Source organism: Acinonyx jubatus, chromosome A1, assembly GCF_027475565.1.
Source record: "Acinonyx jubatus isolate Ajub_Pintada_27869175 chromosome A1, VMU_Ajub_asm_v1.0, whole genome shotgun sequence".
Lineage (NCBI taxonomy): Eukaryota > Metazoa > Chordata > Mammalia > Carnivora > Felidae > Acinonyx > Acinonyx jubatus.
The window spans coordinates 18,976,985-19,000,795 of NC_069380.1; the positions used below are offsets into that span (position 1 = coordinate 18,976,985).

The 23,811-nt window shown below is 38.8% G+C and overlaps 1 protein-coding gene across 2 annotated transcripts in view; it reads right to left on the minus strand.

Annotated features, from left to right (window-relative positions):
* Nucleotides 1-14,442: 14,442 nt before the first annotated feature.
* Nucleotides 14,443-23,811, minus strand: part of THSD1 (thrombospondin type 1 domain containing 1) — a 35,849-nt gene continuing 26,480 nt past the window's right edge. Inside the window, exon 3 of one of the 2 annotated variants that reach the window (XM_015069663.3) lies at nt 14,443-23,778. In XM_015069663.3, the coding sequence (XP_014925149.3) occupies nt 22,409-23,778 (1,370 nt within the window). In that variant the 3' untranslated portion in view covers nt 14,443-22,408. The remainder of the gene's footprint in view (nt 23,779-23,811) is intronic. The other variant, XM_027064750.2, reaches the window with a different exon arrangement.

Below are 23,811 nucleotides of genomic sequence, written 5' to 3' on the forward strand. Positions count from 1 at the left end.
TAATTTTTATATGTAATGTGAGATAGCCATTTAGTTTCATTCTTTTGCATGTAGCTGTCCAGTTTTCCCAACACCATTAATTGAAGAAATTGCCCTTTCTCCATTGCATATTCTTACCTTTTTTGCCATAAATTAATTGACCATATATGCATGGGTTTATTTCTGGGCTGTATTCCATTCTAATGGTCTATGTGTCTGTTTTCATGCCAATACTATATTGTTTTGAACACTACAGCTTTGTAGTATAGTTTGAAATCAGGGAGCATGATATGTCCAGCTTTATTCTTAATTCCCAAGATTGTTTTGGCTATTGAGGTCCCATGCAAATTTTAGACTTATTTGTTCTACTTCTGTAAAAAAAAAAAATGCCATTGGAGGTTTGCATTGGGTAGTATGGACATTTTAACAATATTAATTCTTTCAACCTATGAGCATGGAATATCTTTCCATTTATTTGTGCCTTCTTCAATTTCTTTCATCGACGTCTTAGAGTTTTCAGTGTACAGGTCTTTTACTTCTCTGTCTAAATTGTATCTAAGTGCTTATTCTTTCTGATGCTACTGGAAGCGAGATTGTTTTCTTAATTTCTCTTCCTGATAGTTTATTATTAGTGTATACAAACAACCAATTTTTGTATATTTATTTTGTGTCCTGCAACTTCTACTGAATTCATTTATTATTCTAACAAATTTTTGGTGAAGTTTTTAGGATTTGTCATCTGCAAACAGTGGCAGTTTTACTTCTTCCTTTCCTATTTGGATGCCTTTTATTTCTTCTTGCCTAATTCTCTGGCTAGGATTTCCAAAGCTATGTTGAATAAAAGTGGTGAGAATGAGCATCCATGTCTTCTTCCTCATCTTAGAGGAAAAACTTTCAGCTTTTCACTGTTGGGTATGACGTTTGCTGTGGGTTTGTCATATATGACCTCTATTATGTTGAGGCATGTTCCCTCTATATTCACCTTGTTGAGAGTTTTTATTATAATGTTAAATTTTGTCAAAAAAAATTTTGCATACATTGAGATGATCATATGCTTTTTATCCTTCATTTTGTTAATGTAGTGTATCACATTGATTGATTTGCAAATGGTGAACCATCTCTGCATTCCTAGAGTAAATCTCACTTGACCATGATGTATGATCCTTTTAATGTATTGGGGAATTAGGTATGCTAATAGTTTGTTGAGGATGTTTACATCTATATTCATCAGGAATATTGACCTGTAATTTTATTTTCTTGTAGTGTCCTTGTTTGGTAATGCTGGTCTCATAAAATGAGTATAGAACCATTCCATCCTCTTCAATTTTTTGGAAAATTTTGAAGATAGCTATTAAATCTTTCTGAATATTTGATAGTATTCATCAGTGAAGCTATCTATTCCTGAGCTGTTGTTTGTTGGGAGGTTTTCGTTTATTGATTCAATCCCTTTACTAGTTAATTACTTTACTAGTAAATATTTGATAGTATTCATCAGTGAAGCTATCTATTCCTGAGCTGTTGTTTGTTGGGAGGTTTTTGTTTATTGATTCAATCCCTTTACTAGTTAATTACTTCACTAGTAATTAACCTATTCATATTTTTTATTTCTTCATGATTCAGTCTTCATGATTCAGATTGTATGTTTCTAGGCATTTATTCAGTTCTTCTAAGTTGTCCAGTTTGTTGGCATATAACTGTTCAAGTAGTGTCTCATTATCTGTTGTATTTCTGTGGTATCAATTGTAACTCCTCTTTATTCTCTGACTTATTTGAGCCTTTATTTTCTTCTGAGATTTTATTTAAATTCAAATTGGTTAATATATAGTGTAGTATTGGTTTCAGGAGTAGAACCTAGTGATTCATTGCTTACATATAACACCCAGTGCTCATCCCAACAAGTGCCCTCCTCAATGTCCATCACCCATTTTCCCTGCCCTCCCAACCCCCCACCTCCATCAACCCTCAATTTGTTCTCTGTATTTAAGAGTCTCTTATGGTTTGCCTCCCTCTCTGTTTGTATCTTATTTTATTTTTCCTTCCCTTCCCCTATGTTCATTTGTTTTGTTTCTTAAATTCCACATATGAGTGAAATCACATGGTATTTTTCTTTCTCTAAATGACTTATGGCTTCCCAGGGGAATTCTACAAATGTTTAAAGAAGAATTAATACCTATTCTGAAACTGTTCCAAAAAAATAGAAATGGAAGGAAAACTTCCAAATTCATTCTATGAGGCCAGCACTACCTTGATTCCAAAACCAGACAAAGACCCCACTAAAAAGGAGAATTACTGACCAATACCTCTGATGAACATTGATGCAAAAATTCTCAACAAGATACTAGCAAATTGAATCCAACAGTACATTAAAAGAAGTATTCGCCACGATCAAGTGAGATTCATTCCTGTGCTATACAGGTGGTTCAATATCCACAAATCAATCAATGTGATATACCACATTAATAAAAGAAAGGATAAGAACCATATGCTTCTCTCAATAGATGCAGAAAAGGCATTTAACAAAATACGGCATCCTTTCTTGATAAAAACCCTTAAGAAAGTAGAGATGGAAGGAATATATCTCAATATCATAAAGGCCATGTATGAAAGACCCACAGCTAATATCATCCTCAATGGGGAAAAACTGAGAGCTTTTCCCCAAAGGTTAGGAACAACAGAGATGTCCACTGTCATCACTGTTGTTCAACATAGTACTGGAAGTCCTGACCTTGGCAATCAGACAAAAACAAAAAATAAAAAATAAAAGACATCCAAATCGGCAAGGAAGAAGTCAAACTTTCATTCTTCATGGATGATACTCTACATGGAAAACCTTGAAGGCTCCACCAAAAATGTGCTAGAACTGATACATGAATTCAGCAAAGTTGCAAGATGTAAAATCAACATACAGACATCTGTTGCATTTCTATTTGCCAATAATGAAGCAGCAGAAAGAGAATCAAGGAATCAATCCTATTTACAATTGCACCAAAAACATATCTAGGAATAAACCTAACCAAAGATGTAAAAGATCTGTACTCCAAAAACTATAAATACTTATGAACGAAATTGAAGAAGACACAAAGAAATGGTAAAACATTCCATGCTCATGGATTGGAAGAACAAACATTGTTAAACTGTCTATACTACCCAAAGCAATCTACACATTCAATGCAATCCCTATTAAAATACTACCAGAATTTTTTCACAGAGATAGAACAAATACTCCCAAAATGTGTATGGAACCAGAAAAGACCCTGAATAGCCAAAGTAATGTTGAAAACGAAAAACAAAGTGGAAGGCATCACAACTGCACACTTTGAGCTGTATTAGGAAGCTATAATAATCAAGACAAGATGGTACTACCACAGAAACAGACACAGAGATCAATAGAACAGAATAGAGAACCCAGAAATGGACCCACAACTGTATGGTGAACTCAATTTTGACAAAGCATGAAAGAATATCCAATGGAAAAAAGACAGTTTCTTCAACAAATGGTGTTGGGAAAACTGGACAGCGACATGCAGAAGAATGAAACCAGACCCCTTTCGTACACCATACACAAAAATAAATTCAAAATGGATGAAAGACCTAAATGTGAGACAGGAAAGCTTCAAAGTCCTAGAGAACAACACAGGCAGCAACCTCTTTGAACACAGCCACACTAACCTCTTACTAGACACATCTCCAGATGCAAGGGAAATAAAAGCAAAAATGAACTATTGGGACCTCATCAAGATAAAAAGCTTCTCCACAGCAAAGGAAACAATCAACAAAACTAAAAGGTAGCCTACAGAATGAAAGAAGATATTTACAAATGGCAAATCTGATAAAAGGCTAGTATCCAAAATCTATAAAACACTCATGCAACTCAACACCCAAAAAATAAACAATCCAGTTAAGAAATGGGCAGAAGACATGAATAGATACTTTTCCAAAGAAGACATCCAGATGGCAAACAGATTCATGAAAAGATGCTCAACATCACTCATCATCAGAGAAATACAAATCAAAACCACAATGAGATGCCATCTCACACCTGTCAGAATGGATACAATTAACAACTCAGGAAACAACAGATATTGGCAAGGATGTGGAGAAAGGGGAACCCTCTTACACAGTTGGCAGGAATGCAAACTGGTGCAGTCACTCTGGAAAACAGTGTGGAGGTTCCTCAAAAACTTAAAGATGGAGGGGCTCCTGGGTGGCTCAGTCGGTTAAATGTAGGATTCTTGGTTTCAGCCCAGGTGATGATCTCACAGTTTCTGAGTTTGAGCCCCCACTCAGGCTCTATGCTGACAGTGCAGCACCTGCTTGGGATTCTCTTTCTCTCCCTCTCTCTGCCCTTCTCCCGCTCATGCCATCTCTGTCTCTCTCAAAATAAATAATTGAACTTAAAAAAAAGTTAAAGATAGAAATACCTACGATCCATTATTTGTACCACTACGTATTTATCCAAAGGATAAAAAATACTGATTCGAACAGGGCACATGCACCCCAATGTTTATAGCAGCACTATCAACAATAGTTAAATTATGGAAAGAGCCCAAGTGTCTATTGACTGATGAATGGATAAAAAAGATGTGGTATATATCTACATATAAATATATACACACACATATCCATACAATGGAATATTACTCAAGCCATCAAAAAGAATGAAATCTTTTCACATTCTGAAAACTCTACATTTCTTCCTATTTTACGTTTTGATGTCACATTTTACATCTTTTTATTTTGTGTATCCCTTAAGTAATTATTGTAGTTATAGTTAGTTTTACTGCTCTTCTCTTTTAATTTTTATACTAGCTTTATAAGTGGTTAATTCACTAACCTTGCTATATTTTTGCGTTTACCAGTGAGATTTCTACTTTCATATGTTTTCTTGTTACTTAGTGCACTTTATTTTCTGCTAAAGAAGACACTTTAACATTTTTTGTAAGACCAGTTTAGTGGTGATGACTTTTTGCTTTCACTTGTCTGCAAAACTCTTTATCTCATATTCAATTCTGAACAATAACCTTGCCAGGTAAAGTATTCTTGGTTGTAAATTTTTTTTGCTTTTAGCACTTTGAATATATTGTGCCACTCTATTCTGGCCTGAAAAACTTCTGATGAAATATCAGCTGGTTATCTTATACATAATAAGTTGTTATTCTCTTGCCATTTAAAAAATTACTTCTTTAAATTTAATATTTTAATTGTAATGTGCCTGGTGTGGATCTCTTTGGGTTCGTCTTATTTGGAATTTTGTACATCTTGCACATGAATATCTGTTTCCTTCCACAAGTTAGGGAACATTTCAACCACTATTTCTTCAAGTAAATTTTCTGCTCCTTTCTTCCTCCCTTCTCCCCCTAAGATCCTATATTGCAAATGCTATTCTGCTTGATGTTGTCTCACATTTCCCTTAAGTTATATTCACATTTTAAATTTCCTTTTTCTTTTTGTTGCTCTTTTTTGGATGTTCCACTGACCTATCTTCCAGTCACTGATTTGTTCTACTTCATTACTCTGCTGTTAAACCCCTCTAGTGCATTTTTCAGTTCAGTTATTGTACTTTTTAGCTCTATGAATTGTCTAGTATCTTCACTTAAAAAAAAAATCAAGTATGGGGCACCTGGGTGGCTCAGTCGGTTAAGCGTCCGACTTCAGCTCAGGTCACGATCTCACAGTCCGTGAGTTCGAGCCCCGCGTCGGGCTCTGGGCTGATGGCTCGGAGCCTGGAGCCTGCTTCCAGTTCTGTGTCTCCCTCTCTCTCTCTGCCCCTCCCCCGTTCATGCTCTGTCTCTCTCTGTCTCAAAAATAAATAAACGTTAAAAAAATTTTTTTTTAAATAAAAAAAAATCAAATATAATTAACTTACAGTGTTATAGTACTTTCAGGTGTACATTCAATTTGATGATTCAACAATTCTGTACATTGCTCAATGCTCATCAGGATAAGTGTACTTTAATGCCCTTTATTATTTCACCAGTTTCCCCACCCACCTCTCTCTGGCAACCACCAGTTTGCTCTCGGTATTTAAGAATATGCTTTTCTGTTTGTCTCTTTTTCTCTTTGCTCATTTATTTTTTCTTAAATTCCACATATGAGTGAAATCATATGGTTATTTGTTTTTCTCTGACTGACTCAATTCACTTAGCATTATAATCTCCAGGTCCATCTATATAGCTGCAAATGACAAGATTTCATTTTTTAAATAGCTGAATAATATTCCATTGTATATATATGCCACCTATTCTTTAGCCATTCATCTTTAATGGATACGTGGGTTGTTTCCATATTTTGGTATTGTAAATAATGCTACAATAAACATAGGGGTGCAGATATCTTTTAAAATTAGTGTTTGTGTTTTCTTTGGGTAAATACCCAGTTGTGGAATTACTGGATCATATGGTAAAACTATTTTTAATTTTTTGAGAGACCTCCAGGCTGTTTTCCACAGTGGCTTCACCAATTTGCATTATGACTAGCAGTGCATGAAGGTTTTTTTTCCCTCCACATCCTCACCAACACTTGTTATTTCTTGTCTTCTTGATTTTAGACATTCTGACAAGTGTAAAGTAATATCTCATTGCTTTCATTACATTTCCCTCACGATTAGTGATGAAGAGTATCTTTGTGTGTCGTTGGCCATCTGTATGTATTCTTTGGGAAAATGTCTATTCAGGTCCTCTTCCCATTTTTCATTGGATTATTATGGGTGGAGAAGGTTTAGTGTTGATTTGTAGAAGTTCTTTATATATTTGGAATATTAACCCCCTATCAGATATGTCATTTGCAGATATCTTCTCTAATTTAGTAGGTTGCCTTTTTGTTTTGTTGATGTTTTCCTTCACTGTGCAAAATGTTTCGGTGTACTCCCAAGAGTTTAATTTTGCTTTTGTTTCCCTTGCCAGAGATGTATCTAGTAAAATGTTTCTCCAACCAATGTCAAAGAAATTACTGCCTGTGTTTTCATCTAGGAATTTTATGGTTTCAGGTCTCACATTAGGTCTTCAGTCCATTGTGATTTTGTGTGTAAGGTAAGAAAGTGGTCTAGTACCATTCTTTTGCATGTAGCTGTCCATTTTTCCCAGAATTTGTTGAAAAGACTTTTTCCCATTGGATATTCATGCCTCCTTTATTGTAGACTAATTGACCATACAAGTACAGGTTTATTCCTGAACTCTTTATTTTGTTCCATTGATCTATGTGTTCATTTTTGTTCCTATACCATACAATTTTGATTAGTGCGACTTTGAGGTATGTCTCAAATTCTGGGATAGTGATAACTCCAGCTTTATTCTTCTTTCTCCAGATTGCTTTGGCTATTTGAAGTCTTTTGTGGTTCCATACAAATTTTAGGAATATCTGTTCTAGTTCTGTGAAAACTGCTGTTAGGTATTGCATTTAATCTGTTGATTGTTTGGGATACTATGGACTTTTTCACAAGATTAGTTCTTCCAGTTCATGAGCATGTTATATCTTCCCATCTGTGTGATTTTCAATTTCTCTGATCAGTGTTTTATAGTTTTTGAGTAGAAGTCTTTCACCTCTTTGGATAAGTTTAGTCTTTTGTAGTTTTTATTTTTGGTACAATTGTAAATGGGACTATTTTCTTCATTTCTCTGATACTTCATCATTTTTATGTATTTTTATTAAACAAAATAAATATTTTTATTAAAATAAATATTAAAGTATTTAATTATTAAAAATTATTTATTATTAAAAATAAATGTTTTTATTAAAATGTTTTTATTTATTATGTTTTATTATTGTGCAGAAGTAAGACAGATTTCTGTATATTAATTTTGTAGCCTGCAACATTGCTGAATTTATTTATCAGTTCTAGTAATTTTTTTAAGTAGGCTTCATTCCCAGCATGGGGTTTGAACTCACAACCTTGAGATTAAGAGTTGCATGCTCTATCAAATGAGCCAGCCAGGCCTCCCCAGTTCTAGTAATTTTTTGGAGGGGTCCTAAGGGATTTATATATATAATATTATGGCCTCTGCAAATAGTGAAAGTTTTACTTCTGCCTTGAAAATTTGGATGCCAAGGGTGAGTCAAGGTGGCAGAGAAGTACGGGGATCAGAATTTCCCTCCTCCCTCAAATGCAGCAGTATTGAGGTCAGAACACTTGGAATACCAGGAATCCCAGATACAGGGTGACAGAAAAATACCCACAGATGGAAAAAATTTGGTGGGACAGAGGTGTGTGTGTTTGCAAATTGGGAGAGATAAAACGGGTGGCATAGGCACTGGAGGGGGATCTTTTTTGGTGGAGAAGCAAAGGGAAAAGAGAGGCTGTGGAAGTGTGGGATTGTAGTTGGACGAGAGAAAAACCTCTCTAGACTATGGGTTTGGGGGGGGGGGGGAAATATGGACAGAGCCAGTTCCTACTTTGCAAATAGCCTTAGGAGTGAAGATCGGAGTTTTCAGGGTTGCACAACTTTCTCCCACCAGAGCAGCTGGCCGTGTGCATGCCCCTGGGGGAAGGGGAGCCAGCCCGGGGCTCAGTATCAATTTCCTGCGGTGCACTGGGAAACAGCAGTCCCCTCCCTTGAACACTGTGGGAAGAGGATATATTGCCCCTCCAAGGACAAAAGACTTGCAGACGGCAGCCAGAGGCCCTTTGTCACCTGGGCAGAGTGGCATTATTCCAGAATCGGGTCCATAGGGAACAGGACTCTTTAAGACTCCGGGTTTTAAATCCCAGCTGAGCACTTAGGAGGTGTGGGAGACTGGAACAGGACAAGTCAGCCGGTCAGTGTTACTCAGTGAGGGCTGCCTGGACTGCATGATTTGAGACACCAGGTGGGGAGAGGAGAGATTGGGGTGTCACCATTGTTCTCCCCATCACCAGCACGGTGGGACTTCAGGGAACAGGACAGAGGCCCCCAGCGGAGGCAGGACTGCTTACACCAAACCCAGCCCCTCCCGTACCTCGTAAATGCTTATGTATGAGAGTGAGATTGACACTGACTGAACCAGGCGGCCTCTCCTCCAGAACAGCACAGCCACCGGTCCCAAGCACCAAGAGACAACTGTCCTGCAGTTTTGCATGTTAGTCTGGGGTTTTTTGTTTGTTTCTTCTTGTCTTTCTTTCTCTGTTCTGGATGTTTCTTTGTTTAATCAAGCATTTTTACTCTATTCTTTTTATACCTTTCCTGTATCTCCTTTATTTTCCTTTCTCTCCCTCCCTCTGGATTAAGCCTTATAGTTTCTTTGATTCTCTGCCTGGTCTCATTTTTTTCTGCCCTTGTCATTTCTGTCTTTGTATAGGATAAGGCTTCTTCCCTCCACTCACCCCTGTTTTTTTCCAGGGTTACTTCAATGAACAAATTAAAACACACCTGGTCCAATCCAACACTACAACCAGTGAGATAAAGCAACCAAAGACACAACAGTGTACCAACACACTCCAAAAACACTTCTTGAATTGCCAGGTCCTGGACAGTGTATGATCCCCTTTTAATATAGTAGTACTCTCAGGTTCAGGACACATAACAAGCTATTAAAATACATAAAAGACAGAAAACTAGCCAAAGTGTTCAAAAGGAAGAATTCTGCTCAAAAGAAATTCTAGGAAGAAATAATAGCCAGCAAATTGCTCAAAACAGATATAAACAATATATCTGATCATGAATTTAGAATAATAGTCATAAGACTAATAGCTGGGCTTGAAAAAAGCATAGAATATGGCAGAGAATCTATTGCTGCATAGATCAAGGACCTAAGAAATAGTCACGACAAATTAAGAAATGCTGTAATTGAGATGCAAATGCACAATAAGCTAGATGCAGTGACAGCAAGGATGGAAGAAGCAGAGGTGAGAATAGGTGAAATAGAAGATAAAATTATGGAAAATGATGAAGCTGAGAAAAAGAGGGATAGGAAATTACTAGACCACAAGGGGAGAATTAGAGACCTATGTGATTCAACAAAATGAAGTAATGTCCATATCATAGGAGTTCCAGAAAAGAAGAGAGAGAGAAAGGAGCAGAAGGCTTATTTGAACAATTTACAGCTGAGAACTTCCCTGATCTGGGGAAGGAAGCAGACATCCAAGTCCAGGATGCACAGAGAACTCCTTTCAAAATCAACAAAAACAGGTAACACCAAGACATATCATAGTGAAACTGGCAAAATACAAAGATAAAGAGAGAATTTTGAAAGCAGCTCGGGACAAATGGGCCTTAACCTACAAGGGTAAATACAGAAGGGTGGTAGCAGACCTGTCCACTGAAACTTGGCAGGCCAGAAGGAAATATTTAATGTGCTGAATAGGAAAAATACGCAGCCAAGAATCTATCCAGCAAGACTGTCATTCAGAATAAAGTCTTTCCCAGACAAACAAAAAACTAAAGGAGTTCATGACTACTAAACCAACCCTGCAAGAGATCCTAAAGGGGACTCTGTGAGTGGAAAGCAGCAAAAACTAAAAAGTACCAGAGACATCACCACAACCATGAAACCTACAGATAACACAATGACACTAAATTCATATCTTTCAATAATAACTCTGAATGTAAATGGATTAAATGCCCCAATCAAAAGACACAGGATATCAGGTTGGATAAAAAAAAACAAAAACAAAAACAAAAACAAGATCCATATATATGCTGCCTACAAGAGACTCATTTTAGACCTAAAAACATCTGCAGATTGAAAGTGAGGGGATGGAGAACCATCTATCATGCTACTAGATGTCAAAAGAAAGCTGGAGTAGCCATACTTATATCAGACAGACTAGATTTTAAACCAAAACTATAACAAGAGATGAAGAAGGGCATTATATCAAAATTAAGGGGTCGATCCATCAAGAAGAGGTAATAATTGTAAATATTTATGCCCCAAATGTGAGAAACCCAAATATATAAATCAATTAATCACAAACATAAGCAAACTTATTGATAATTATACTGTATAATTCTACTGTAATTGTAAGTGACTTTAATACTCCACGTATAGCAATGGAAAGATCATCTACACAGAAAATCAATAAGGAAACAATGGCCTTGAATGATACACTGGACCAGATGGACTTGACAGGTATATTCAAAACTTTTCATCCCAAAGCAACAGAATACACATTCTTCTCGAGTGCACATCAGACTTTCTCCAAAATAGATCACATATGGGGTCACACAGCAGCCCTCAAAAAATATAAAAGAATTGAGGTCATACCATGCATATTTTCAGATCACAATGTTATAAAACTTGAAATCAACCAAAAGAAAAAATTTAGAAAGCCTCCAAATACATGGAGGTTAAAGAAAATTCTACTAAAGAATAAATGGGTCAACCAGGAAATTAAAGAAGAAATAAAAAAAATATATAGAAGCAAATGAAAATGAAAACATGGCAGTCCAAACCCTTTGGGATGCAGCAAAGGCAGTCCTAAGAGGAAAATACATTGCAATCCCAGCCTATCTCATGAAACAAGAAAGATCCCAACAACAGAACCTAATCTCACACCTAAAGGAACTAGAAACAGAGCAGCAAAGAAAGCCCAAAGAAAGCCCAAAGCCAGCAGAAGATGAGAAATAATAAAAATTAGAACAGAAATAAACAATATAGAATGCCCAAAAAACAGTGAACAGATCAATGAATCTAAGAGCTGGTTTCTTGAAAGAATAAGCAAAATTAATAACCCCCTAGCCAGACTTCTTAAAAAGAAAAGAGAGAGGACCCAAATAGATAAAATCATGAATGAAAGAGGAGAGATCACAACCAATACCACAGAAATACAAACAATTATCAGAGAATACAATGAAAAATTATACTCCAACAAACTGGACAATCTAGAAGAAATGGACAAATTCTTATATACCCACACACTACCAACCCAAATGGGAAGAAGTATAAAATTTGAACAGACCAATAACCAGCAAAGAAATGGAATCAGTTATCAAAAATCTCCCAACAAATAAGAGTCCTGGGTCAGATAGCTTCCCAGGAGGATTCTATCAGATATTTAAAGCAGAGTTAATACCTATCCTTCTCAAGCTGTTCCAAAAAAATAGAAATGGAAGGAAAGCTTCCAGACTAATTCTATGAAGCCAGCATTACCTTGATTCCCAAACCAGAGACCCCACTAAAAAGCAGGCCAATATCCCTGATGAATATAGATGCAAAAATTCTCAACAAGATACTAGCAAATCAAATTCAACAGTATATTAAAATAATTATGCACCATGATCAAGTGAGATTCATTCCTGGGTTGCAGGGCTGGTTCAATATTTCTTCAAATCAATCAATGTGATCATCACATTAATAGAAGAAAAGATAAGAACCATATGATCTTGTCAATGGATGCAGAGAAAGCATTTGACAAAATACAACATCGTTTCTTAATAAAAACCCTCAAGAAAGTCGGGATAGAAGGAACATACTTTAATATCATAAAAGCCATATATGAAAGGCCCACAGCTAATATCATCCTCAATGGGAAAAAACTGAGTTTTCCCTCTGAGATCAGGAACATGACAGGGATGTCTACTTTCTCCACTGTTGTTTAATATAGTATTGGAAGTCCTAGCCTCAGCAATCAGACAATAAAACAAAAGGCATCCAAATTGGCAAAGAAGTAGTCAAACTTTCACTTTTCGTGGATGACATTATACTGTAGATGGAAAACCCAAAAGACTCCACCAAAGGTCTGCTAGAACTGATACATGAATTCAGCAAAGTTGCAGGATACAAAATCAATGTACAGAAATCAGTTGCATTTCTATACACCAATAATGAAGCAACAGAAAAAGAAATAAAGGAATAGATCCCATTTACAGTTCCACCAAGAACCATAAAATACCTAGGAATAAACCTAACCAAAGAGGTGAAAGATATGTACACTGAAAATTATAGAAAGCTTATGAAAGAAATTGAAGAAGACACAAAGAAATGGTAAAACATTCCATGCTCATGGATTGGAAGAACAAATATTGTTAAAATGTCAATTATTACCCAAAGCAATCTACACATTCAATGCAGTCCCAATCAAAATAGCACCGATATTCTTCACAGAGCTAGAACAAACAATCCTAAAATTTGTATTGAACCACAAAAAAACCCAAATAGCCAAAGTAATGTTGAAAAAGAAAACCACAGCTGGAGGCATCATAATCCCAGACTTCAAGTTGTATTACAAAACTGTAATCATGAAGACAGTATGGTACCAGCACAAAAACAGACACATAGACCAATGGAATAGAATAGAGAACCCAGAAATGGACCCACAAATACATGTCCAACTGATCTTTGACAAAGCAGGAAACAGTATCCAATGGGGAAAAAAAAAGTCTTTTTAGCAAATGGTTCTTGGAGAACTGAACACCAACATGCAGAAGAATTAAACTGGACCACTTTCTTATACCAAACACAAAAATAAATTCAAAATGGATAAAAAACCTGAATGTGAGACAGGAAACCATCAAAATCCTAGAGGAGAAAACCTCTTTGACCTCAGCCTCAGCAACTTCTTTTTTTTTTTTTTTAATTTTTTAAATGTTTATTTATTTTTGAGAGAAAGAGCACAACCTGGGAAGGGGCAAAGAGAGAGAGAGACAGAGACAGAGGAAGACACGGAATCTGAAACAAGCTCCAGGCTCTGAGCTGTCAGCACAGAGCCCAATGTGGGGCTAGAACTCATGAACCATGAGATCATGAGCTGAGCCGAAGTTGGACACTTAACCAACTGAGCCACCCAGGCACCCCTACTGCAGCCACTTCTTACTTGACATGTCTCTAAAAGGAAGGGAAATAAAGGCAAAAGTGAACTATTGGGACCTCATCAAGATAAAAAGATTCTGCACAGCAAAGGGAATAATCAACAAAACTAAAAGGCAACCAACAGAATGGGAAAAGATATTTGTAAATGACATATTAGATAAAGTGTTAGTATCCAAAATATAAAGAATTTACCAAACTGAACACCTGAAAAACAAATAATCCAGTGAAGAAATAGGCAGAAGGCATGATTAGACACTTTTCCAAAGAAGACATCTAGATGGCCAACAGACACCTGAAAAGATGCTCAACATCATTCATCATCAGGGAAATACAAATTGAAACCACATTGAGATATCACCTGACACCAGTCAGAATGGCTAAAATGAACAACTCAGGAAACAACAGATGTTGGCAAGGATGTGGACAAAGGGGAACCCTCTTGCACTGTTGGTGGGAATGCAAACAAGTGCAGCCACTCTGGAAAACAGTACGGAGGTTCCTCAAAAAATTAAAAATTGAACTACCTTATGACCCAGCAATTGCACTACTAGGAATTTATCCAAGGGATATAGGAGTACTGAATCGTAGGGGCACATGTATCACAATGTTTATAGCAGTGTTATCAACAATATCCAAATTATGGAAAAAGCCCAAACGCCCATCAGCTGATGAATGGATAAAGAAGATATAGTGTGTGTGTGTGTGTGTGTGTGTGTGTGTGTGTGTGTGTGTGTGCGCCTGTATACACACACACACACACAATAGCATACTGCTCAGTGATGAAAACGAATGAAATCTTACCATTTGCAACAACGTGGATGGAACTGGAGGGTATTATGCTAAGTGAAATAAATCAGTCAGAAAAAAAGACAGATACCATATGTTTTCATTCATATGCGGAATTTGAAAAACTTAACAGAATACCATAGGGAAAGGGAAGGAAAAATGTTATAAACAGAGAGGGAGGCAAACCATAAGAGACTCTTAAATACAGAGAACAAACTGAGGGTTGATGGAGGTGGGGGCATGGGAGGGCGGAGAAAATGGGTGATGGACATTGAGGAGGGTACTTGTTGGGATGAGCACTGGGTGTTGTATGTAAGTGATGAATCACGGGAATCCACTCCCAAACCAAGACTACGCTGTATACACTGTATGTTAGCTAAATTGACAATCAATTATTTAAAAAAAAGAAGAAAAGAAATACAAGATGTCTTGTATTTCTTTTTCTTGCCTGAGTGCTGTGGCTAGGATTTTCAATATTATTTTGTATAAATGTGGTCAGAGTAGACATCTTTGTTTTGTTCCTGATCTTAGAGGAAAACCTCTCATTTTTTCACCAGTAAGAAGTTAGTTGTGGATTTATCCACAAATGGATCATATATGGCCATTATTATGTTGAGGTATGTTCTCTCTAAACCTACTTTGTTGAGAGTTTTTATCATGAATGAATGTTTTACTTTGTCTAATGTTTTTTCTGCATCTATTGAGATGGTCATATAGTTTTTATCCTTTCTCTTATTAAGGTGATATACCATATTGATGGATTTATGAATATTGAACTATCCTTGCATCCGTGGAATAAATCCCACTTGATCATCGTTAGTGAATTTTTTAATGTATTATTGGATTTGATTTACAAATATTTTATTGAGGCTTTTTGCATCTGAGTTTCAGAGCTATTGGCTATAGTTCTCTTTTCTGCAGTGTCTTTATCTAGTTTTGGTATCAGGGTAATGGTGGTCTTATAGAATGAATTTGGATGCTTCCTTTTTTCTATTTTTTTTTTTTTTTGGAATAGATTGAGAAGAATAGGGATTAACTCTTCTTTAAATGTTTGGGAGAATTCACCTGTGAATCCTTCGGGTCCTCGACTTCTGTATTTTTGGAATTTTCTTGATTACTGATTGAATTTTGCTGCTAGTAATCAATCTGTTCAAATTTCCTATTTTTTCCTAATTCGGTTTTAGGAGGTTGTTTCCAGGTGTTTATCCATTTTTCTAGGTTGTCCAACTTGTTGGCATATAATTTTTCATAATATTCTTTAAAAACCTTTGTATTTCTGTGGTATCTATTATTTCTCCTCCTTCATTTCTGATTTTATTTATTTCTCACTCTTCTTTTTTTGATGTGTTTGCCTAAAGGTTTATGAATTCTGTTGATCTTTTCCAAGAAGCAGCTGCTGGTCTCATTGATCTGTTCTATTGTTTTTGTTTGTTCATTTTTGTTTTATTTTGTTTTGGTTGTTAGTCTCTATTTCATTTATTTTTGCTCTTTGTTATTTCCTTCCTTCTTCTGGCTTTGGCCTTTGTTTTTCTTTTCTAGCGCCTTTAGATACGAGGTTAGGTTGTTTATTTGCAATTTTTCTTGCATCTTGAAGTAGGCCCTTGTTGGTATAATCTTTCCTCTTACAACAGTTTTGCTGCATCCCAAAGATGTTGGACCCTTGTGTTCACATTTTCATTTGTCTCCATTTTTTAAAATTTCCTCTTTGATTTCTTGGCTGATCCATTCATTTTCTAGTAGCATGTTATTTAACCTCCATGTATTTGTGTGTTTCCAGATCTTTTCTTGTGATTGATAACTAGTTTCAAACCATTGTGGTCAGAAAAGACACATGATATGATTCAAATTTTTTAAATTTATTGAGTCTTGTTTTGTGGCCTAACATATGAACTATTCTGGAGAATTTTTCATGTGCCCTTGAGAAGATTATGTATTCTGCTGTTTTTTGATGGAATGTTCTGAAGATATCTCTTAGGTCCATCTGGTCTAATGTGTTATTCAAAGCCACTATTTTGTTGTTGATTCTCTATCCAGATGATCTATCTATTGATGTAAGTGGGTGCTAAAGTCCCCTACTATTATTGTATTGGTGTCAATTTCTTCCCTTATATCTGTTAATAGCTGCTTTATGTATTTAGGTTGTTTCCAGGTTGGGTTCATAAATATTTACAATTGTTATATCTTCTTGTTGGATTGTTTTCTTTATCACTATGTAGCATCCATTGTCTTATTATAGTCTTTTAAAAAAAAGTCTATTTTCTCCAATATGAGTATTGCTACCCCTGTTACCTTTTCACTTCCATTTGCATGGTAAATGTTTTTTTCTCTCTTCACTTTTGGTGTGTATTTAGGCCTGGCGGTAGTCTCTTGTAGGCAGCATAGAGATTGGTCTTGCTTTTTTTCCATTCCATCATTCTATATATTTTGAATCAAGTGTTTAATTCATTTACATCCAAAGTAATTAATGATAGGGATGTACTTACTGCCATTTTGTTATTGGATTCATGGTTGTTTTTATAGTTTTTCTCTGTTCATTTCTTCTCTTTCTCTCTTCCCCTGTGGTTTGGTGGCTTATTTAATGGTATGCTTGGATTCTTTTTTCCTTATTTTTTGCATATCTATTACAGGTTTTTGATTTGTGGTTACCAGTATGTTCATGTATAACATTTTACGTATACAGCAGTCTATATATTAAGTTGATGGTCACTTAAATTTGAACCCTTTCTAGAAACACTACTCTTTTTTCAACTCCCACCATTTTATGTATATGATGTCATACTTTATATCCTTTTATTTTGTGAAATCCTTGACTAATTTTTATAGATTTAATTGACTTTACTGCTTTTGTGCTTTAACCTCTGTACTGGCTTTATAAGTGTCAGTCTACTACTTTTATTATGTTTGTATTTGCCTGTGGAATTTTTTTCCTTTCATAATTCTCTTATTCTTGATAATGGCCTTTTATTTTCACTTAAAGAACTCTCTTAATGTTTCTTGTAAGTCTGGTTCACTTTTGTTTGTCTGGGAGACTCTTGATGTCTCCTTTTCTGAACGACAGCCTTGGTGGGTAGAATATTCTCGATTGCAGGCTTAGTAATTTCAGCACTTAGAATATATCATTCTACTCCCTTCTGCCTGAAGAGTTTCTTCTGAAAAATCAGCTGATAGCCTTATGGGGTTTCCCTTGTACATAACTGTTTTCTTTTGCTGCTTTTAAATTTTTGTCTTTATGACTACATTTTGTAATTTTAGTTACTATGTGTCTTGGTATGGACCTTCTTGGGTTGATTTTGTTGGGGCCTTTTGTGCTTTCTGGATCTGGATGTCTGTTTCCATCTCCAGTTTCAGGAAGTTTTCAGCTATTATTTTTTCAAGTAAGTTTTCTGCCCCCTTTTCTCTCTCTTGTCCTTCTGGGATTCCTGTAATGCAAATGTTTATTTTGCATGATGATGTCACCGAATTCCCGTAACCTATTCTTTTTTTATTATTCTTTTTACCTCTTGCTGTTCAGTTTGGTTGTTTTCTATTACTCTTTCAGCTCACTGATCCATTCTTCTGCCTTCTCTAATCTGCTATTGATTCCCTTTAGTGTATTTTTCATGTCAGTTATTCATTTCTTCATCTCTGATTGGTTCTTTTTAATATTTTATATCTCTTTCTTGAAGGTCCCCCTGAGGTCCTCCACTCTTTTCTCAAGTCCAGTAAGTATATTTATGACCATTATTTTGAATTCTGTATCAGGAATATTGCTTGTCTTTCATTTAACTCTTTTGTTGTGGTTTTGTCCTATTCTTTCATTTGCGACACAGTTCTCAGTCTCATTTTGTCTAACTCATTGTGTCTATGTATTAGAAAAGTCAGCTATGTCTCTTTATCTTCAAAGTAGTAACCTTATGAAAGAGAAGTCCTGTGGTGCCCTGTAGTGCAACGTCCCGTTTACCAGAACCAGGCACTTCTGGTTTCCTGTATGGGTTGTGTGCACCTTATTGTCATGGCTGAGCCTGGTTTGCTTTCAGTCTAGTCATCTGCAATGGCCCATTTTGTTGTAAGCAGGGTTTGGACCCTGTACTGTTAAGGAGCCAGTTTGGAGTTGCTACGGGCTTCTAGTTAGGCGGTGTCAGTAGCCAGACCAGATGCCTGCCCTCAGCCCATTTGCTGTCACTGCTGTCACTCCAAACTGCAGGGCATTCTCCCCACCTTGTCCCCTGAGAAGCTTTCATTGGTGATGGGGCCTGCAGTCAAACCGGATGCCTGTCCGCCATCTGTCTTTTGGGGTTACGGTAGCACCAACCTGTGGGGTGTTCTGTCTCTTCCCCAAGAGGATTTTGTTGGTGGATGGGGCCAGCAGTTAGACCAGATGCCTGTCCCCAATCTACCAGGGCTGCAGCCCCCCAAACTGCAGGGCTTTCCCTGTGTACTGCACCTTGAGAGGTTTTTGCTGGTGGGTGGGGCCAGCAGTCAGATCAGACGCCTGTCCCCCAGTCCACCTGCTGGGGCTACAGACACACTGATTGGCAGGGCACTCTCTCTGCACTGCCAGTTATACGGTTTGGCTGCTGGCACTGCAAGTGTAGTGGTGTCTGTGTTTATCTTTCCCTCTCCCCAAGGCAGGAGCCACTTTAGAGTGGCACCAATTCCTGCCAGAGCTGCTTGCAGGATGAGAGGAGGCAGGAGGAACTTTGGAGGAACCTCTGCTGAGTGGGGCAGGTTAGAGGGACCCTCAGGAGAAGGTGGGGATGGAGCACGTGGCGTTAGCAAGGTAGGTGGAGTGTCCATGCTGGTATCCGCAGGTGTCCAGGTATCTACGCTGGGAGGGCAGGGGAGAGAAATGGTTCTCTACTAGATATTTGTTCTTGGAGAAGTTGCCTAAAGATCCCTGCTCTCCAGCACACACTCTGAGATTAGTAAATAAATCTCCTTCAGAAAAATCCCAGACACTTTTGAACTGCTGCTTCTATGCTTATCTTGGTGGGATTGTCATTCTGTTTCTTCAAGGGTAGGGACTCAGTTTCAGATTGTCCTCTTGCTCTCAAAGAGCTAAGCCTGCTTGTTTTTGAAGAACTTGGAATTAAGCTCCACAGTTTAAAAGGTCAGTAAGTTAAGCCCAGCTGGTTTTCAAAGCCAAATGTTATGGGGATTCATCTTCCCAGTGCAGGTCTGCTGTGCCTGTGGTGCCTGTTGTGGGGTCTGCTCCTCTCTCTTCTTCCTCCCATTTGTGGTAAGTCTCACTGGGAGTGTGGTTCTTGACCACATCTCCCCCTCTCCCACTCTTTTCAGTGTGGTCTCCTCCCTATGATTAACTGTGGAAAGCCTGTTCTGCCAGACTTTGGGTTGTTTTCAGGGTTAGTTGCACTGATGGGGCTGTTATCTAGGTGTGCCTGTGGGATGAGGTAAACTCAGAATCCTCATACTCCTCCTTCTACACCATCTGCCCAGAAGTCTGGTTGGTATTTTCTTATGTTTTCTATCTACTTAAGTTCTCACTGTGCTCATCCATTTTTGTTCCATTTTCAGTTAGCACCTTTATGACTATTACTTTGAACTCTTTATCACGCAACTACTTATACCCATTTCATTAAGGTCTTTTTCTGAGGTTTTGTCTTATTCTTTCACTTGGAACATATTCTTCTATAGGAGATTATTTCTGATGAAGTTTATCACTTATCCGCCAAAGACAAATATCTACTTTTCTCTTTCTCCAAGACAAGGGCCAAATTAGCTTAACTTTGAATGGTAAAGTTGGCTTTTGACTAAAGCCACAGAAAACTGTGCTAGGTAGATGGTGAACAGGTTACACACTGATATTATTTCACTGTTACATTAATTTAGATGCATGATATATTGGGAAAGAACATCACTGGAATGCAAATCTTTCTGTTCATAGTGTTTTTCTCTAATTTTCACCTTCTTTTTGTCTGTTTCGGTTTTAGTCTGACACTGTAGGGAAATTCACTGTGAAGTAAGGAACAAGTGAGCATGTGCCCTCTGTCCTCAAAAGTTGGCATGCAAGCCTGTGAACCTGGAAAGAGAACAAAGCTTTCTAATATGGTAAACCAAGAAAATGTAGATTAAGAAGCCTGGTTTCCTCTTCTTTGCATCAGCACATAACAGCTGTCAGATACCACTGAATAATCTACTCCTCCTGTTCCTGAAAGGTAGATGTCATTATGAAAGCATTTCCAAAAGGAAGTATGTTTTAATTTGGGACAATGGCACAAATGAAGTGGTAATGCAACAATAAAAGAGAAAATTTAAAAAGTACAGTATTTGCATTTGTGATTTTTTTTTTTTGTCCCACCTCATTCCATTCTCTCCGGTGGTCCTTGAACCTTCACCAGCAGGCTGATATCCTGATAAACTCTACAAGGAAGAAGTAAAACAATGTAAAAGGCAAGGTGGGTGTGGCCGCGAAAGACGTCATGGTGAACCAGAAGTGCAGCTACTCAAATGTATGCAGATAAAGCATTAGGTTCTAGGGCTGAAAGGAAGTACACCAGATTGAAGACTGCCCACATGATACCTGATGACAGACTTCCAGGGAAAGAGCCCAACCTTTAGGTTTTTCTGCTTAGCCCTCGCTTCCAAACAAAGCAAGCTGCAAGACCAGTCGTAACATCAAGCAGTAGAAAGTTTTCCTTCCTTTGGGAAAAGCTAGTAAAAGCATCTCTCTATGCCCTCTTCTTGCCGAAAGGGCCAGCTTTCTCCTGAGGTCCCTGCTGTCAGAGAAGAGTTGCAAAGGCTGTGATGGCATCGTGCATAATGGCCATTAGAATAAAAATAGGAGTCTCTGTCCATCTAATCCTGCAAGAGTTAATTCCCTTCCCTGAGCCTCCCATTCTTCACCTGAAAAGGGTGGTAGGCAGATTGAACCGGAAAACAAAAGATTTATTTCTAAAAGACTTATTTTTTCTACTTCCTTTACTTCGTTCTTCCAATTAAAAAACTTAAGCACTAAAAACAGTCTAGTCTACCTGCTTCCCATGTACCTGAGATTAATTCACATACTTTCTGAGTAACATGATAAAGTCATCTTTAGAAACATATACACACTGATTTCAGAAGGACACCCTCTGGGGTCTTGGCTGCCAGTCTGGTCCAGGCACACACGGTCAGAACCTTAATGCCAGTCAGCGTCCTTATCAGCATTCACTACCCATGTTCTAGATGATACTCTCTCAGGAGACAATACTTTCCTTTCTAAAATGTATACTCTTTGCTCCGAACAATGAGTATATGAATAGGTCTTCATTTGACTACCTGAACAATCAGCTTCTTATATTATTTATCCAAAGCAGAATCAACTCACCTAATTTGTGTCAAGTCACCAGGACTCTTTGTTGCATAAAAAACATTAAGATATCACCCAACTCTAGCATGAAAGGTTCTTCTGAAATATCTTGTGGCATCAGCATTTTCTAGGTAGTCTAGTACATACCAGTCAAAATTGACTTGATCTGCCAAACATGAAACTCATTCAGTACTGCCCCTGTAGGAGTCATATTCTTATTTACAACTTAATAAACAAAGTTAGCTTTGTTCCAGCCCTTATTATAGTTGAGACTTCCAAATTTACTTCATGTCCGACACTGCCAACGAAGTGTTCAAAGCACTTAATACTTACAAGTCACATCTTGTCCTTTCACATCCACATGAGAGACCTAGCCCTATTTCACTCTTGTTTAAATTTTATTATTGTGGTTATTAGTAATAAACCAATAGAACTAGGATAACAAAGGGAAACGTTCAAGATAAGTAACTTCTTCCTTATGAATTAAAACACATGCACACACTTGAGTTACTCCCTCCCCACCCAATCCTAATGTACAGACAGCTATACAAAACAGTCCGTAGAGCTCTGTGAGCAGCTGATACCAGGAGCTGGGCAAAGGACCCCAGCTGTATGAAGTCTCAGGCTGATGTGGGTCTAGATGACTAACTTCTCCACACTGAGAGTACTTGTGGTTTCATCCTCTTCATTTGACCCAAAATAGCCCGGGAGGTCCAGCATCCTCTGCTCAGCCTCAGTGAGGCCAAATGACGTATTATCATAGAAGGCAAACTCAGGGTGGGCTGGGAAACTCTGACACTTGTCTTTTCTACCCTGAGAAGGGCTCAGGGGGCTGACCCTCTGGTAGCTGTCTTTGGGGGCAGTGGGGGAAGGCTGCTTCCTTGAGACACTCCTGTGACTGGGGGACGGTCCCCTCCGAGATCTGTGAGGCTCTGTTCTCTCACCTCCTACCACGAAGCTTGCCTGGCTGTCCCCCAGGTCTGGTTTCCTCACGGGCTGCCCCAGGGTGTAGGACTTAGGGGCAGGGCTCAATGGACCTCTGGTTGCACCCGCCCCTTCCGGTTTCTCGGGAAACGGGGCGGCGCCTCGACTGTGAGGCCGAAATCTGTCTTCCCCCTGGTCCCAGGTCCGTGTCCTAGAACTGTAGGCCGGGGCCTGGCGTGGAGTCAGGGTGGACATGCTCCTCTCCCGGAACGGCCGGGCCTGCTTGGCTTCGTGAAAACTAGCGGTCCTCCTGAAGTGGGAGCCCCTGGGGTGGCTCCTCTCCGGCAGCGCCCCTCTGCCGCCCACGTGCCTCGTGGCTGACTTGCGGATCACCGTCTGGCTGGGGCTGATGGCGCAACTGGCCTGACACGCCGGGTGGTCGGGCCTGGAGGGGGGCCTGGCCGCGGCCCCGCCCGCCGGCTGCTCCAGAAACGGGGATTTGATCCGGAACTTGTTTGCCGCGGCTTCGTCTGGGCTTTCCACGTCTAAGGGGGGCACGGCGGCGGCGTCGATGGCCGTGTCTGTCAGGGGACTCTGAGACACGTGGTACACCTTGGTGGTTTCCGTCAGGCCCTTCTTCTTCATCTCCTTCAGCTGCTGCTGGGCCAGGCGGTAGCTGAACAGCGGGGGGATGATCTTCTGGGCGTTGGACTGCACGCTCTCGCTGCCAGAGGCGTCGTCCTCGGGAGCCGCGGGCACACTGCGCCTGTAGGTCAGGGGGATGCCCACGTCCCCCGGGCCCCCCGCGGGCCCGTCGCCCGCGTCCGAGAAGCTGCCGCGCTGCTCGCTCAGCTCGCAGATGTTCTCCTCGTCCGAGTTCTTCCGGAAGCTGGGGGAGTGGATGGAGTTGTGTCGAACCGGCGTGCGGCACTTCGGGGTGCGGCCGAACTTCCGCCACAGCGTGATGAGGACGGTGGCGAGGATGATGAACAAGCACAGGGAAATCCCAGTGACGGTCACGATGTTGTTGGACTTCACCGGACCCTGGGGCTGAAGAGGGGATGCACTGGATGGCTGGAAAGCTACAAGACAAGGGAGAGCAAATGTATTCTCTG